The following is a 16166-nucleotide window of genomic DNA, read 5'->3' as shown; positions in this document are numbered from 1 at the left end:
ACTATTTAAAAAACGTTAAAAAAGAAAATGGTAAAAGTTAAAAAAATTTAGCAGAAGAAGAGAAAAAGAAAAAAAAATTGAAAAAGAAAAAATAAATTAAATTAACTGCAAGGCTAAAAAATCATGGGGAGAAAGCCATGAGTTCTGTGCTTTGCTTTCTTCTCCTCTGGAATTCCGCCGCTCTCCTTGGTATTGAAACTGCACTCCTCGGTAGGTGAACTTGGTCCTGGCTGGGTTTCCCGTTGATCTTCTGGGGGAGGGGCCTGTTGTAGTGATTCTCAAGTGTCTTTGCCCCAGGCGGAGTTGCACTGCCCTTACCCAGGGCCGCGCTGAGTCATCCGCTCGGGTTCGCTTTCAGGAGCTTTTGTTCCCTGAGCGCTTTCCGTAGAGTTCTGGAGGACGGGAATGAAGTTGGCGGCCTCCCGGTCTCCGGCCCAGAGGAGCCGAGAGCCCGGGGCCCCACTCCTCAGTGCGCCCTCAGAGAACAGCGCCCAATGACTCCCGTCACCCTGGCCTCCGGCCGCGCTCCGAGCTGACCGAGCCTGCGACCGGCTCAAGGCAACCCTGAGCTGAGTGTCACTCCTCAGCTCTGTCTCTGTAGCCGGCTTCCCCGCTCCAATACCGGTAAGCTCTGCGACACTCAGACAGCCCCGATCCTTCTGCGACCCTGCGGGACCTGAGGCCGCGCTGACCCCGCCTGGGCTTCACCCCAGTTAAGCCTCTGGAGCGATGTCCCTCAGTGGAACAGACTTTTAAAAGTCCTGATTTTGCTCCGTTTCTCCGCCGCTCGCCGGGAGCCGGCCCCTCCCACCGCGGTCTATCTTCCCGTCGCTTTGGATTCACTTCTCCGCCAGTCCTACCTTTCAGATAGTGGTTGATTTTCTGTTTCTAGAATTGCTGTTCTTCTTCTCTTCAATCTCCCGTTGGATTTGTAGGTGTTTGCAATCTTTAGATAAGCTATTTAGCTGATCTCCCGCTACCCGAAGTAGTCTCAGCCTTCTACTTCTCTGCCATCTTGACTCCTCGGCAGTTATTATTCTTATTTAACACTAAGAATCACCAACTGTGAACTTGAATTCAAATTCAAGTTCAAAGGTATAACTAATATCATCATTGTTACAGAATATCCTAAAATATTATCTTATTTCTGGAGTTTGCCATTCAATTGAGTCAATATTTGAGTATTGTGTACAAACAAAGTAGTTTGCCAAATGACAACAGGGAATTAAAGATGTGTGGGACACAATTCCTGTCTTCTAGAAGCTTATGATCTACAACCATAGTAAACTGTAGCAGAGAAGGACAGCATAATGAGGGCAAAGTCATGCAGGGATAGAAAATAAGAAAGGAGCACACTGATAAATCAGGCGGCTTCATGGAGGACGGGCTGTGAAGAAAAGAGTGGGTTTTTGGCAGAGAATGAGGGAGAATGTAGGGCATTTATTTAGTGGGTATCTGTGACAGGGACACAAACAGTAACACCAGTGGGAAAGCTTGAGGTGCATTTAGCGTTTAGTGACAAGTCCATGTTTATTGGAATAGAGCAGAACAGGGAGATTGAAAATGAGAAGAATAGGGGCACCTGGGTGGCTCAGTCAATTAATCATCCGCCTTTGGCTTAGGTCATGATCCCAGAGTCCTGGGATCGAGTTCTGCATCAGGCTCCCTGCTCAACGGGGAGTCTGCTTCTCCTCCTCCTTCCTGCTTGTGCTCTCTCTCACTATCTCTGTCTCTCTCAAATAAGTAAATAAAGTATTAAGAAAAAAAAAAGAAAATGAGAAGAATAAGCTGGGATAAAGTGAAATAAGCAAACACAGATTCATGACTAAGATAGAATACAGCCATTCACAGAATTCGGTTTGGCTCTAATGTCAAGGGCAGACCCAAGTGCTGCGTCCTTCCGCCCCCCACAGGAAGGGCTCATAGGTAGTCAACTGAAGTAATAATTACTGCTTGTCCAATGCATATTCAATGCTAGGCATGATACCAGGGCCCTCCCATATATTAAAAGGTCAAATTGTTCCTATAATTCTGAGACATAGATACACCTTTCTTTTTACAGCCAAGAAAACAGAGCCTCTTAAAAGGCTTAAAGTTAAGAAGAAACCATTTGTATCAGTCTAGTAAGACACTTACTTTAGGTTATTACCTGGGTATCTTTGAGAAAGAGTGGGCTCTTAAACGTTATGTAGTTCCTTGTCCAGTCACAGAACATCTCCCATATGAGATACCTAAGCGCTTCTTCCAATCTATAATGTTTGGTAATAAAATGTAAATGACGGCAGCAACAACAACAATAAAAGGGCCCCAGGCCACTTAATAACCATTGTTAATAACAAATTACAAATGTTTTCCAAAGAAAGCAGCTTATTAAGAATTGCAGTCACACTTGATGTGGTCATCAGCCATTTTTCAAAATGCCACATTTCAAGCAGAGCTATTAATAATCCCATTTCTTGGATATTTCAATCTCATTTCACAGTGTGGAATTGCTAAGAGACATACATTTATCAAACATGTTCCATAATATTCCTAGTTTGGCATTACTTCCCTCAGTACATGGTATTTTTGTTAGACGATCAATGGGAGAGTCTTCTCCCTTTAGAAGACAGCTAATCCCCTTGCCTCATTTGAAGTGGGTGACTTACAAAAATCTCTCTGGTTACTTTGCTTTCCCCATCCTCCTTCCTTATCCTCAGACCCTTTTATAAGTAAACTTGTTTCTTCATGCCTGTGGCCTCAAAACACGAGTGCTTATTGGAACATCAGATTTTGTTAGTAGCTGTTTATATTAATGAACAAGGTGACCTTGGTTTGGTCTGGACTCAGAAATTATTTTGAACCTGAGCTGAGGAGAGACTGGAAAACTGCTCATTAAAAATTACAAAAAATGGTTTTGCCTTCTAAGACAAGTATTATTCAGGGTTCTCCAGAGAAACAGAACCAATATCGGCTCTGTGTGTGTGTGTACCTATACACATATAATTTATTTTAAAGAATTGGCTCTTGTGATTGTGAAAGTTTGGCAAGTCCAAAATCTGATGGGGGTGACTAGCAGGCTGAAGGCCCAGAAAAGAGTTTTAGTTCATGTCCAGGCAGTCTGCTGGAGAATTCTCCCTTGCTCAGAAGAGGTCAAACTTTTGTTTTATTCAGGCCTTCAACTGAGTTGATGACACCTACCTGCATTATGGATAGCCAACTCCTTTACTCAAAGTCTGCTGATTTAAATCAAAATCTCCTTTAAAACTCCCACTCACAGGGGCACCTGGGTGGCTCAGTGGTTAGGCCTCTGCCTTCGGCTCAGGTCATGATCCCGGGGTCCTGGGATCGAGCCCCGCATCGGGCTCTCTGCTCGGTGGGGAGCCTGCTTCCTCCTCTCTCTCTGCCTGCCTCTCTGCCCACTTGTGATCTCTGTCTGTCGAATAAATAAAATCTTAAAAAAAAAAAAAAACCTCCCACTCACAGGCGCATTCAGAATAATGTTTGATGCAGTATTAGGGCACTGTGGCCCAACGAAATTGACACAAAAAATCAACCATCACAAGGAGGAATCTGTCTTGGAGGAATATTTTCCTCTTATCCTAGAAAACCATTTTATAGTTATAACTAGAGAAAATTCTGGTCTGGAATGAAGAGGTCTGAAGTTATGGCTCTAGAAAACTAAATGGCTCTGAACTCTTTTGCTAAAGGTCATCTCTACAGCTTTTGCTTCCTTCTGAGACCTGTTTTCAAAATCTAGATTTAGATAGTCATATGTATTTTCATTATTGCTTATTCTCAGAAGGTCTCTGTGTGGGTTATCTGTCCAGATAAGGTCCTTGTTGATAGTCTAGGAGCTGTGCAGGAGAGGGAATGAATGGTGGGAGGGGCCTGTGCAGTCTCCATAAATCATCCTTTGGGTTACTTTCCCCTGTTATTGTGGAAACTTCAGCAGATCCCCTTACACAAAACAGCCCCTTATCTGTTGTGCTCTGGATGATTAAGAGGGAATGGCCACAAGAGAGTGGGAAGAGTCTATGTGAAAGCCATTTTCCCATGAAAGTATAATGGGTACATGTTATGGGTTGAATGTCTGTGTTTCTCCAAAATTCGTATGTCAAAATTCTAACTCCCAACATGATGGCACTAGGAGATGAGGCCTTTGGGAGGTAGTGCCTTAATAAGTGCCTGTCCTGATGGAGGTGCAGGGAGAGAACAGGCTGGGATGCCCTTAGTATTAGGACCAGACTCAAGAGAATTGATGAATCAGGCTCCCCAAGATCTGCAGCTGTGATCACTTTTCCTAGAGGAAGCCTGATCCCTTGGGAGTCCTACAGGTGGCAGGGAAGTCTTGGGATTACAAATACTTAGATGGCCTGGGAGCTAGAGGACCCTTATCCCAGACTCATCCACTTATCACACAAATACCGATGATCATGGATGCGTTACCTCTTCCCTGCGTAACCATCTCGACCCTGAGGCCAGGCTGGGTGTGAAAGAATGAGCTTTGGTCTAAAAGTTAGGCAAGGGACTTCAGAGTCCAGAACAAGGAGGGAAATACTCATGAACAGGCACTAGTCTATAACCTTCCAAGAGCCAGTAGGACCTGGTCGCAAAGCTTTCAGGCTTCCAGTCCAGAATCCTAGGGCCAATCCAATGTCTGCCACAGTCTAAGGCTGTAGCAATCCTAAGGTCTTGTTTCATTATCCTCAGGGCCACTTGTTGATTTTTGCTTTTCTTATTTGTACTTTTGGTATATCTACAAAATCATTGCCAAGATTGATGTCAAGGGGATTTTTCCCTATGTTTTCTTCTAGAAGTTCTATGGTTTCAGAAGTTCTTCTGTTTAAGTCTTTAATCCATTCGGAGTTAATTTTTGTGAATGATGTAAGTTAGGGGTCCAGTTTCATGTTTTGTATGTTGATATTCAGTTTTCCCAACATCATTTACTGAAGAGACTGTCCTTTTCCCAATGTGTGTTCTTGGCTCCCTTGTCATGCATTAGTTGATCCTATATGCATGGATTTATTTCTGGGTTGTTGATTCTGTTCCTTTGGTCCATGTGCCTACTTTTATGCCAGTACTATATGATTTTGATCATTATGGCTTTGTAATATAGTTTGAAATTAGGTCAACTTTTTGCTAAAGTCACAAGTTTGAGAAATGGTTAATCTGAATCAGCCTCTCATTTTGGGAAGATCAAGTGAAGAACACATGGTTGAGAGTAGAATGAACCCTTTGGTGTTGGTCTTTGTGAATCCCAGCCCCACAGAGTACACCCAATTGAGCCACCATATTCTCTTGAACTTGTTTTCACAGCACTGACATCAGAGTATCCTTAAGTTAATGAACACATCTGATTCATCAGCTTCTTCGTTTAATTCTCTGATGTTGGATCAACTGTAGATTTTCCTGGGAAATCTGCTATGCACAAACAAGTGAGAAAATAGGGACCCCGATGTCAGTAACAGCCTATCCTCTGAAAGTACATGCTTGTCCACTAAAGCAAAGCTCCATTTCTCAGGGATACTGTTAGTACAGAAGGAAAGCCTGTTGGGACTGAGAGATATGGCCATTTTGTGTGTGTGTATATGTGTGCATCTCTCATCGGAACATGAGAGGCAGTGTTTTCTTAAGGAATAAGACAAATGGTGGCCTAAAAAAAATGATTTAATGTCATACCCCTCCCCCCCATTCCCTGGTGCATTTCCTGCATCTAAAAATCACAAACACCCTTTCTTAAAACTTTTGGCTTGCTACCCCAATAAGAACCAAAAGGTCTGGGATGTCATTATTTTCAATTTGAAGGCAAATGTCAGCCTCTTTTCTCTTATGAGAAAAAATGTGTAACATGGAAAGGAATTTCACTTTGGCGTTCAGTTTATCTTAACTTAAATTGAAGGGCTTTTGTGAAGATTACTGAATTGATGTTTTCAAATTCTTTGGCATCCTCAGATGAAAGTACAAAGGGTTATTTTTACAATTATGGTGGTGTTATCATAAACAAAGTGCTTAGGTGTTTTCAAGTTTCAATCCTTCCTGCATCTACTAGAGCAGTTGCGGTTCAAATATCACATGTCCTGCTCAGTTGTGGGGTTGTGAGAATATTTTGAAATATATAAGATTTTAAATGTTAATTACACATGTATATAATGTCTACTTAAGTTTTGAATGTTTTTCATACTTTGGAAGGAGAAGTAAAGTAAATATTCTAGGATTCAAAAGAGCATCTTTTTGGCCATTGCTGTAACTGAATCTAAGATGAGATGTTCTGTAACATTGAACTTACTATAATTCTGAAATGAGAATTGCAATTGTGTGGAATTGTTCCGTTCTATGATGCCTCCAACACTTCAAGTTTTCTTCATGTATTGAGCTCACGACAAGAAGAAAAAAAAAAATACCAAACACTCAGGAAACCATAAGGTAGCTTTGAGAAAATTATATGCATTTCATCTTTTAAAGCCTTTAACATTTGGAGTTGAGGAAATTCACTTTTCTTGCCTTTTAAAGACAGGTTAAATAGTCACCTTGACTCATTCAAGTGACCTTGAGCATATTACGTTAAGTGAGATAAGTCAGACAGAGAAAGACACATACTGTATGATATTATATGTGGAATCTAAAAAAAGCCAAACTCTTAAAACAGAAAACAAAATGGTGGTTTTCAAAGGCTGAGGGATGTAGGGATAGGAAAGATGTCTGAGAGTACAAACTTGCACTGAGTAGTAAATAAGCACTAGAGATTGAATGTACAGTAAAGTGAATATAGACAAAAATATTGTGTTATAATCATCACACCAGCTAAGAGACTAGAACTTACTGCTTCTAACCATTAAAAAGAAAGGATCATTATGTAATGTACTAGATAGTGGTGCTAATTATTACTATAATGACAATCATATTACAATATATAATATATCAGATTAACATGTACATCTTACATTTGTTCAATGTTATACCTTAAATATATTTCAATAAAACATTTAAAGTAGAGCAATAAAAAAAGCTTAGCAACATATTCTTCATGTAAGGGATACAGTAGAGACTTCAAAGGGTAAAATAATAAATGCCCAATATGACCATCTAAACTGAGATGTAGGCTTTTTTTTTTTTTTTTTCCAACAATGGACCAAAATTGTTTCTGCTGACATTATATCATGGCCCAGCCCAAGATATGAAATAATTTTGTTGGGAAAAAAAAAGTCACATCTTTTTCTCTGAATTGGCCTTGATATGGGTATGCTTCTGTGAGGAATCTGGCATACTACCAACCTTCTAGGGGTTTATGATTTCGCTGTCAAGAAAATAGTTACATACATAAAATAATTATTAAATATTAAAATTCCATATAATTTAGAATCAGCAATCTTCATATTATTCCAACCTTTTTACTCTAAATGGGATAAGATTTCAGAGAAAGATCTAGTCAAAGAAAGACTTCTTGGTTGATAGTTCATGACCCAAGTTTCAAAAGTGATGCAGAAACATTAGGATACAGCATCGAGGATGCCACGAACTGAAAATATTCAACAATATCAATTTCAGATTTTATCTCAGAAAAAAGACCTGACTTTTTCAATGGAGAAAAATACTTTTTATCAAAATAGTTTTTGAAGGTTATGAATGTTTCATAAAATAAGAAACTGGCCAAATCATTCTGCTCATTCAGTTGACAAAAGTCTGATGAGTTCCTGTTAGGTACAGGGCAGAGCTAGATCATTGGAGTATATAAAAATGCACCTGCTGGTAAAAGTGGATAATCTGGAGACAAATAAAGGTAGCTAATGATGTTACAAATTAACTTATGATACATGCATATGAGAGGCCACTGAATCATAAAAGACATGATAGAAATTCCAATGGAGATATTTGTCAAGATTCAACAAAGGTCCTGAGATCTGCAGTACATAGGAAACTGACTTATTCTGAAAATCTACTACCTTGACTATTTCCATGAAATTTAAAAGCTATGTTTATAAATGCGAATATGGACCTGGGCATAAAAACTAAGTACATTAAGACACCCCCGGTAATGGCAGGAATCGTCTAAGTCCTTAGGATAATGTGCTTGATTTTCACTAACTACAAAATTGTTTATGGTCTCAAGTCCTCTCTCAGATGAGGACAAAGACAAAAGATGAAATGGTTTTTAGATGAAAACAATTGATTCCTGCTGGATTCAGCCAACTCTTAAGTAGCCAGTCTTATAAAAGATACCTGCTTGCTGTGATGGGCTCAGAGCCTCACCAGTTACTAATGCTAAACAGACGTGGACTAGTGGAACTTCTTCCAAAGACAGGTGATAATGGCAATTTGGTGGTTTGTGGGTGACACTGTATTTTGAAAAATACCACACTGCATCCAACCCCACTGCTCCCTGTTTACATCCCTGCAGAGCCCTGACTGATGAGAGGTTTCTGCCAGGCAGAGAATTAGATGAAGAGCCAGCAGAAATCCATTGTTTTGGTGGGAAATAGATACATGATTGACCTTAAGTAATAAACAAAGTGATCTTGGGATGCCTGGGTAGCTCAGTTGGTCAAGCCTCATGTTTGGCTCAGGTCATGATCTCAGGGTCCTGGGATCGAGCCCCACATCAAGCCCCACATTGGGCTCACCACTCAGTGGGGAGTCTGCTCCCTCTTCCTCTCTCCCCTCTTCCCTGCTTGTGCTCTCTGCTCTCTCTCTCAAGAAAATAAATAAAATCTTAAAAAAAAAATAAAGGAAATGATCTCAAAAATACAGTCAAGGTGTGGTTTTGGAACAAGTTCCAGAAAAGAAGCCGCGGCTCGGGGTCCGAGAGCCACCAGCCTGCGCACGTTCCGGGCAGCACCGGGCGCGACTCGACGTTGCCGCTGTTGGCTTCCTCTGCCCTCGTTCTTCCCAGAGAACCGCCTAGATCTCCGCCATGACATCCACCTCGCCCAACCTCCAGAAAGCAATAGATCTTGCTGGCAAAGCAGCCCAGGAAGACAAAGCCGGGAACTATGAGGAAGCGCTTCAACTCTACCAACATGCCGTTCAGTATTTTCTTCATGTAGTTAAATATGAAGCTCAGGGTGATAAAGCCAAGCAAAGTATCAGGGCAAAGTGTACAGAATATCTTGATAGAGCAGAAAAACTAAAGGAGTACCTGAAAAAGAAAGAGAAAAATCCACAGAAACCAGTGAAAGAGGGACAGCCGAGTCCAGCTGACGAGAAGGGGAATGACAGTGATGGGGAAGGAGAATCTGATGATCCTGAAAAAAAGAAACTACAGAATCAACTTCAAGGTGCCATTGTTATAGAGCGACCAAATGTGAAATGGAGTGATGTTGCTGGTCTCGAAGGAGCCAAAGAGGCACTTAAAGAGGCTGTGATATTGCCTATTAAATTCCCTCATCTTTTTACAGGCAAGAGAACACCTTGGAGGGGAATTCTGTTATTTGGGCCACCTGGAACAGGAAAGTCCTATTTAGCCAAAGCTGTAGCAACAGAAGCAAACAACTCAACATTTTTTTCAATATCTTCCTCTGACCTTGTCTCTAAGTGGCTAGGTGAAAGTGAAAAGCTAGTTAAGAACTTATTCCAACTTGCTAGAGAGAACAAACCTTCCATTATCTTCATTGATGAAATTGATTCCCTGTGCGGCTCAAGAAGTGAAAATGAAAGCGAAGCCGCCCGGAGAATTAAGACGGAGTTCCTAGTTCAAATGCAAGGCGTTGGTGTAGACAATGATGGAATTTTGGTTCTGGGAGCTACAAATATACCGTGGGTTCTGGATTCTGCCATTAGAAGAAGATTTGAGAAACGAATTTATATTCCTTTGCCTGAGGCCCACGCCCGAGCAGCGATGTTTAAACTGCACCTGGGGACCACTCAGAACAGTCTCACAGAAACAGACTTCCGGGAACTCGGGAAGAAAACGGATGGTTATTCGGGGGCGGACATAAGTATCATCGTGCGCGATGCACTTATGCAGCCTGTTCGAAAAGTGCAGTCAGCTACTCATTTTAAAAAGGTGCGCGGACCTTCACGAGCTGATCCCAACAAGACAGTAGATGATCTGCTAACACCCTGTTCTCCTGGTGACCCTGGTGCCATTGAAATGACATGGATGGATGTCCCTGGGGATAAACTTTTGGAGCCAGTTGTTTGCATGTCGGATATGTTACGGTCACTATCTAACACAAAACCCACAGTCAATGAACATGACTTGTTGAAGTTAAAGAAGTTTACAGAAGATTTTGGCCAAGAAGGCTAAACCAAAGACAACGAAGAAGACATTTACCATATGTCACCTTTTCAGTGAGAGATTCCCTGGTCATCCTATTTAAAATTGCAATCCCTCCTGATGCTCCGTATACCCATTCCCTGCTTTATTTTCCTCTGCAGCACTTACCATGTAACATGCTGTATAGTTTCCTATTTTCTTACTTGTAATTTTCTCTGCTAACATGTATGTTCTGTGAGAGCTGGGATTTTCTGGTCTTTCTTTCCTCTCTCTCTCTCTGCTGTATCTCAGTATCCGGAACAGTGCCTGGTGTTTGATGGGTGCTCAATAAATATTTATTGAGTGAATGAAAAAAAAAAATACAGTCAAATCTAACAGGAAATTTTTTAAAATCAGGTAAAAAAAAAGTTCACAGTTAAACTAATTTTTGAAAGATTTCAATTTAATAAGGAACCAATTAGAAACATCTCAGCATTTCTCACACACATATCTAAAATTTGATTATTCACTGAAATCTCTCTGTCTCTCTTTTTTAAAGATTTTATTTATTTATTTGCAAGACAGAGAGTGAGTGACACAGAGAGAGAGAGTACAAACTGAAGGAAGCACATAGGGAGAGGGAGAAGCAGGCTCTCCGCTGAGCAGAAAGCCCGATGTGGAACTCGATCCCAGGACTCTGGGACCATGACTTGAGCTGAAGGCAAACACTTAACTGACTGAGCCATCCAGGCATCCCTGAAATTTGTTTTTATTAAGATAATTTTATTATATAGAGAATAGGCATAAAAAGCTCTGTTGCATGTTAGATCTCACTTTTTGTAGATAAGTAAAAGTTAGTTTTAGAAGAAATAAAATAATTAAATATAGAATCAAATACATAGTATTACACAACGCAAAAATTTTGCTCATGGTAATGCTTCTTGCATTTGATCAGTCTAAGGTAATGTGACATTGAGCCTGGTACATTCTCTGTAAAGGTTTGACTATGGAATATATGAATCAGTAAATTTTCTTTCTCTTTATGGTACATATTCGAATACATTGATTGGCCATATTTTCTTCTTACTGCCTAAGTCCTTCTCCCGATGAGATTTAGCTGCTTGAATATTTGTGTCTAGTTCATCTTTCACCTTACCAAAGCAATGCTTTCCAGCAGTAAGAAAAAAAAAAAAAAAAAAAAAAAAGAACGAATCCCTGAAAAGAATTAGTGTATGACCAGACAGAAGTTTCGAAAGTTTGAGTTCAACATCTAGTTTTGGCATATTTAGGGGTAGGAGCTGAAATGTAAGTCCTAAATAGTAAGCCTACTACTGTGTAGTGTGCCTTCTTTTTGTCCCTTCACTCACCACCCTTCATTACCCTGCTCTGGGCTCTGGAGATTGACCTCTAGGCTTCACATCAGTGGGCCTTTCTCATCTTCAGACTACATGTTCGGTGCAACCTATAGGGACACTGGAAGGAATGCAGTCAGCCGCATGCATTTCTTCTATGAAGCTCTCTCTCCTATGTTGAGAGTGCTTGCTCGCTGTCTCTCTGTCTCTTGCTCTTTTCCTCTCTCTCTCAAGGTTCTGCTCCTTCTTGTCCCCCTCAAGGCCTAGAGTGGTAACTGTACTCCACCATTCCTGTCTCTGGAATAGTGCTCTCCTACAGTGTCCTATAAACCTTTCCTCACCTTATAAATAGTCCCTTTATGATACTTTTGGCAAATTTCTTGCCTTCACCACTATCTGAGACAGTCTTCAACCACAAAACTCACTCTTTGTGGCCAGTGAGTTACTGATATTTCTCATGGATCCATTGACCTTCAGGTATTGGTGTACTACTTATTTGCAAGATAATCTGAAAATGTGTCCCCATCATGGGATTGGGGAAGAAAAACATTTATTATTCAAAAGAATGTAATTCTGCTGTGGTTTTTAAAACTAAATTATTTGAGGTGCCTGTGTGGCTCAATTGGTTAAGTGTCTGCCTTTGGCTCGGGTCATGATCCCAGGGTTCTGGGATCGAGCCCTCCATTGGGCTCCCTCCTTACCAGGGGTCTCCTCTCCTCTCCCTCTCCAGCTTCCTCTGCTTGTGCTTGCTCTCTCACTCTGTCAAAAAAAAAAAATCTTTAAAATAAACTAAATTAAGGTTTTTGATGACAACATAGTCATATGGTCTCACGTACTATTTATCTCCAATTTTAAAAGCACTTTGAATACACCCATATTTCGTGGTTCAGTTGAATTCAGGAAAAGCAAATACTTGTATGAGAAAAATGACTTGAATCAAAGAAGCTGTGGGTAGTTGTGATTAAAGGAAAATTAATCTCTTTCCCCAAATACAAATATTTGCAGCTTATCTCCACTATATAATTATGATTTGGAGATATTGAACACATGGTCAAAGTAATTCTACACAAAACAACTATGAGGATGTTCTTCATTTAGCCATTGATCTAGGAACGACTTTGGAAAGTAGGACACACTTAAGCATTCCAGACACATTTATGGAATTTTAGAGTTTGCTAAGAACCTAGAAAATATTATACACTCTGTCGGTCTGATGTGATATTATATCCAAGGTAATTAGGTTTGTTATGTTCGAAACAAGAAAGACTGTCTGATGCTACTCAACCAAAAATCTTGAATTTTCACTGAATGCCCGTTTAATTCGATGACACTGAAATGTGGATTTATTTATCACATATATAATGTATTTCTTATTCTGAATAGGAACATGGGTTTAATCTAGTTCTCATCATACTTTTGTTGTAGAAAAAAGTTGACAGCACTCTCTCTTCATAGCACTGCTCCTTTTCAGCAAATGCAAATTTACCTTCTTCATGTCCTCTTTTTAGAGGGAATTCAGCTGCAGTTTTCTATTGAAAATGGGACTGTCATGGAAATAAAATATTTTTCTTCTACCATATATCAAAATGAGGGCTGATGTTGTCTACAACTAAAGCAAGTGGTAATGATTTCTCTCTGGCGTCTGGAACTTTACACATTCTTAAATTTTCTTTCTTCTGTGGTATGGAAACAGAGAATATGTGTATCTTGTCAATGCCCATTCTTTGGTAAGTATTATACCTAGACCCATTACTGCGCCAGCCCGTGAAACTATTCTTTCCTTGCCTGGATGAATTCCCCAGCCCCTCCCACCGTGGCACAACCAGCTCCCATATCGCAGTCTGGCAAACCCAGCCTGATGTCCTTGCACACAGAATTTGTCATTTGCTGCCTCGCTTCTGTATGTGCACCGTATTTTCTTAGGGCATGTTTCATACCACGTTTTTTTATATGTCTGTTTCTGGACCATACTGTGTTCTTTGTGGGATCCATCCTCGTCTTTGATAATCAGGAAATTCCTTAGAAAGTCAGGAGTAGGCATGAATGCTAAGCCATTCAACACTCTACTGCTTCTCATTTATTTGCAGAGACAATGGAATAAAATAACTTTCCCTGGGTTTGGGAGAACCAGCAAGGTAACGTGAATATGGTTCTTTTCTACAGTGTGAGCTGACGGAGAGAGACTATGCCTTGCTTGTGATTCTAGCCCCAGACAAATGTACGTCTATTAAGGATCAGAGAATATTTGTTAACTATATTAAGAAGAAACAAAAACCTGCAAACCTTCACCATGTGTCTTGCTTCATGATATAAAATCCACCAAATTTTCCACGGAAAAACCCAGTTTTTAGCCATTTGCTGACTTGTTATTTCATTCAAGCTTGTAAGCCTTTTCCCCAGGGACAAGTTCACTTGCCTTTCAATAGATTTCTCATTTCATACTGAATAAAAAGGAAAGGGGTGTGTGTGTGTGTATGTGTGTGTGTGTGGTGTCTATACACAGTTTTTCAGAAAGGAGAAGCACTCCTCCCTTGATCACACTTGAGATCGTGCAGAGCCCCCGACAGCAACAGAAAACACGGACAGGTGTTTCTTGGAAACAGAGGCACTGGTAGGACTGTCCACTGCCTTCTGCAGCTCCTCTCTTCGCCTTACATAGAGCATCCTAGAGCGCCTGCTGCCCTTCCGGCTGGCGAGCTGCCTTTTGCTCCTGCTCGAAATACTGCCCCCTGCATGCCTCTGGGTTGGAAGGCTGGGCTGGGGACCCAGAGTCTGTTCTTGAATTTATGAACTGTGCGTGGGAGACACGGAAGCACTCCGTTTCTTCCATTGCCCTTATCGATATGGGCAAAGTCACCATCCTTTTCATCATCCCGCAGTCCATAAAATGAATACCTTTTAATGGATTGGGCATAATTAAAGGAAATATTATGTTAATTGGACAGACACCGAAGTAAGGTCTCAGCAGTGACTGTGTGGCTCAGGGCATCGCTTACACTCTAGATTGTATTTCAAATGACTATTGCTGAGGGAACTCCCAAATACATACTTGGCAAATATGGTTTGTTTCTTTCATTTTTTTTCTCTCTCTCTTTTTTCTTTTTTTAAGTTCACTGCTCTATTGGGTCTCAGCAATTACACTGAAAATGCTATTTTGAGCTTCCTCATAATTTTTCCTATGGCCTCCCTGATAAATGTTTGCTTTTTGCAAGGTTGTGATGCTTGGAGCGAGGACTAAGGATGATGGCTAGTAAATTCCAAGTCTTCTCTTACATGTTTGCTTCAAAGCAGGCTTGTGTTTTCTTAGTATCTTTTATTAGTGGATCAGTCACCAATAAAATAGAAGAGGATAATTCTGACCAAATTCATAGTCATTTTTCATGGCATATTTAATAACGTCCTTTATAGATAAAATGTAATAGGCACTTAAAATAATCTCTTGAAACCCTTTCTTCAAAAATAGTGTTTTTTTTTTTTTTTTTGTCAAGTCTTACATTATCTTTCCTTTTTAAGTGTCTGGATCATGTATCATAGAGAACATTAATTCCCTTTCCAGTGACTGCTACATTCCTGCTTCTCATTTTATTTTATTCATTCTATTTTATGGATTTTGCAAAGCTGACTTTCAGTTAACCTTATGCTCCCTGAGGCTAAACTTTTGATTGAAAATTATCTGAGGCTTTGAACTCTGGATACTCTAGCGCATACAGACCCGTCTAAGGTTTTAGGTGACTCGGAGCTGAAAACGCAGCTTTCAGAGTTGATGCCCGTGACCAGCTGAGGGCCCCGCTGGGAGCGCTAGGTGGCTTAGAATGTAACAGTATTTCCTAAAGCTAAGTGGTGGTGCTAAGAATTCCTCATCCCCAGCCAAGGTTATACTAGAGACCTGGCTCTAGCAGCACGTGGTCCATGTCAACTTTTTCAGCATTTGACTGAGCAATTCATGGAAGAACTCACATCAAACCCACAGACTTCCTTTTCTCTTAAGCTTCAGTTGTGATCATTGAGCCAATCCTGGAATAGCCACTTCACACCCCTCCCACACCCCCCCATCAATCCTCTTTGTTCTTACACCAAGTTTAAAAGCTTGAGAGAGTTCCAGACCTATGAGGATTGATTGGAGCCAGTAGCTCCAGCTCCCACCCTCGGTAAGTAATCTGTAATCCTATCTCACCGCAAAGATGGATGTCACCTCTGGAAACACTACTTTCCTAATTTCCCCTGAAATGTATATTGCTGGGTCTTACCATTATTCTGAGTTTTATCCCTGCTACTGAATAGATGATGCTCTGTTGTCACTTCAAACTCAAACCCGTGTGCAAATTCAAGTTTATCTCCCATTTTAACACAATGTATATGATATAATATATAGGTAGAGGAGCCCATAATTTGGAACATTTGAGTTTGGGACCTGTTTCAATTTCTTGTAAATTTAGGTGATAAATTTAAAATGACTAGCATTACTAGTATTACATGTGTTACAATATTTTTGTAAGTTTTTCCTCTTCCTTTTTATTCTCCCTGTCAGTGTCTAGGTCATCTATTCACGGAAATCCCAGACACCGCATTGCAAAGCACGGCTTTCATAAACTACTGCCCCCAGTCAAGCTTCTTGGTGTGATGCCTAAGACCTACCTTAT

General features: G+C 40.6%; 1 protein-coding gene across 1 annotated transcript; it reads left to right on the top strand.

Annotated features, from left to right (window-relative positions):
- The first annotated feature begins 8738 nt into the window (after positions 1-8738).
- Positions 8739-10532, top strand: LOC125092278 (vacuolar protein sorting-associated protein 4B). The gene has a single exon (XM_047716667.1). It carries the CDS (start codon positions 8891-8893, stop codon positions 10223-10225), a length of 1335 nt encoding a protein of 444 aa, XP_047572623.1. The 5' UTR covers positions 8739-8890; the 3' UTR covers positions 10226-10532.
- The last annotated feature ends 5634 nt before the right edge of the window (positions 10533-16166 follow it).

This window comes from Lutra lutra, chromosome 2, assembly GCF_902655055.1.
Source record: "Lutra lutra chromosome 2, mLutLut1.2, whole genome shotgun sequence".
In the NCBI taxonomy this organism is placed as follows: Eukaryota; Metazoa; Chordata; class Mammalia; order Carnivora; family Mustelidae; genus Lutra; species Lutra lutra.
The sequence above is the reverse complement of the archived record's forward strand: the minus strand, read 5'-3'. Positions and strand labels throughout refer to the sequence as shown.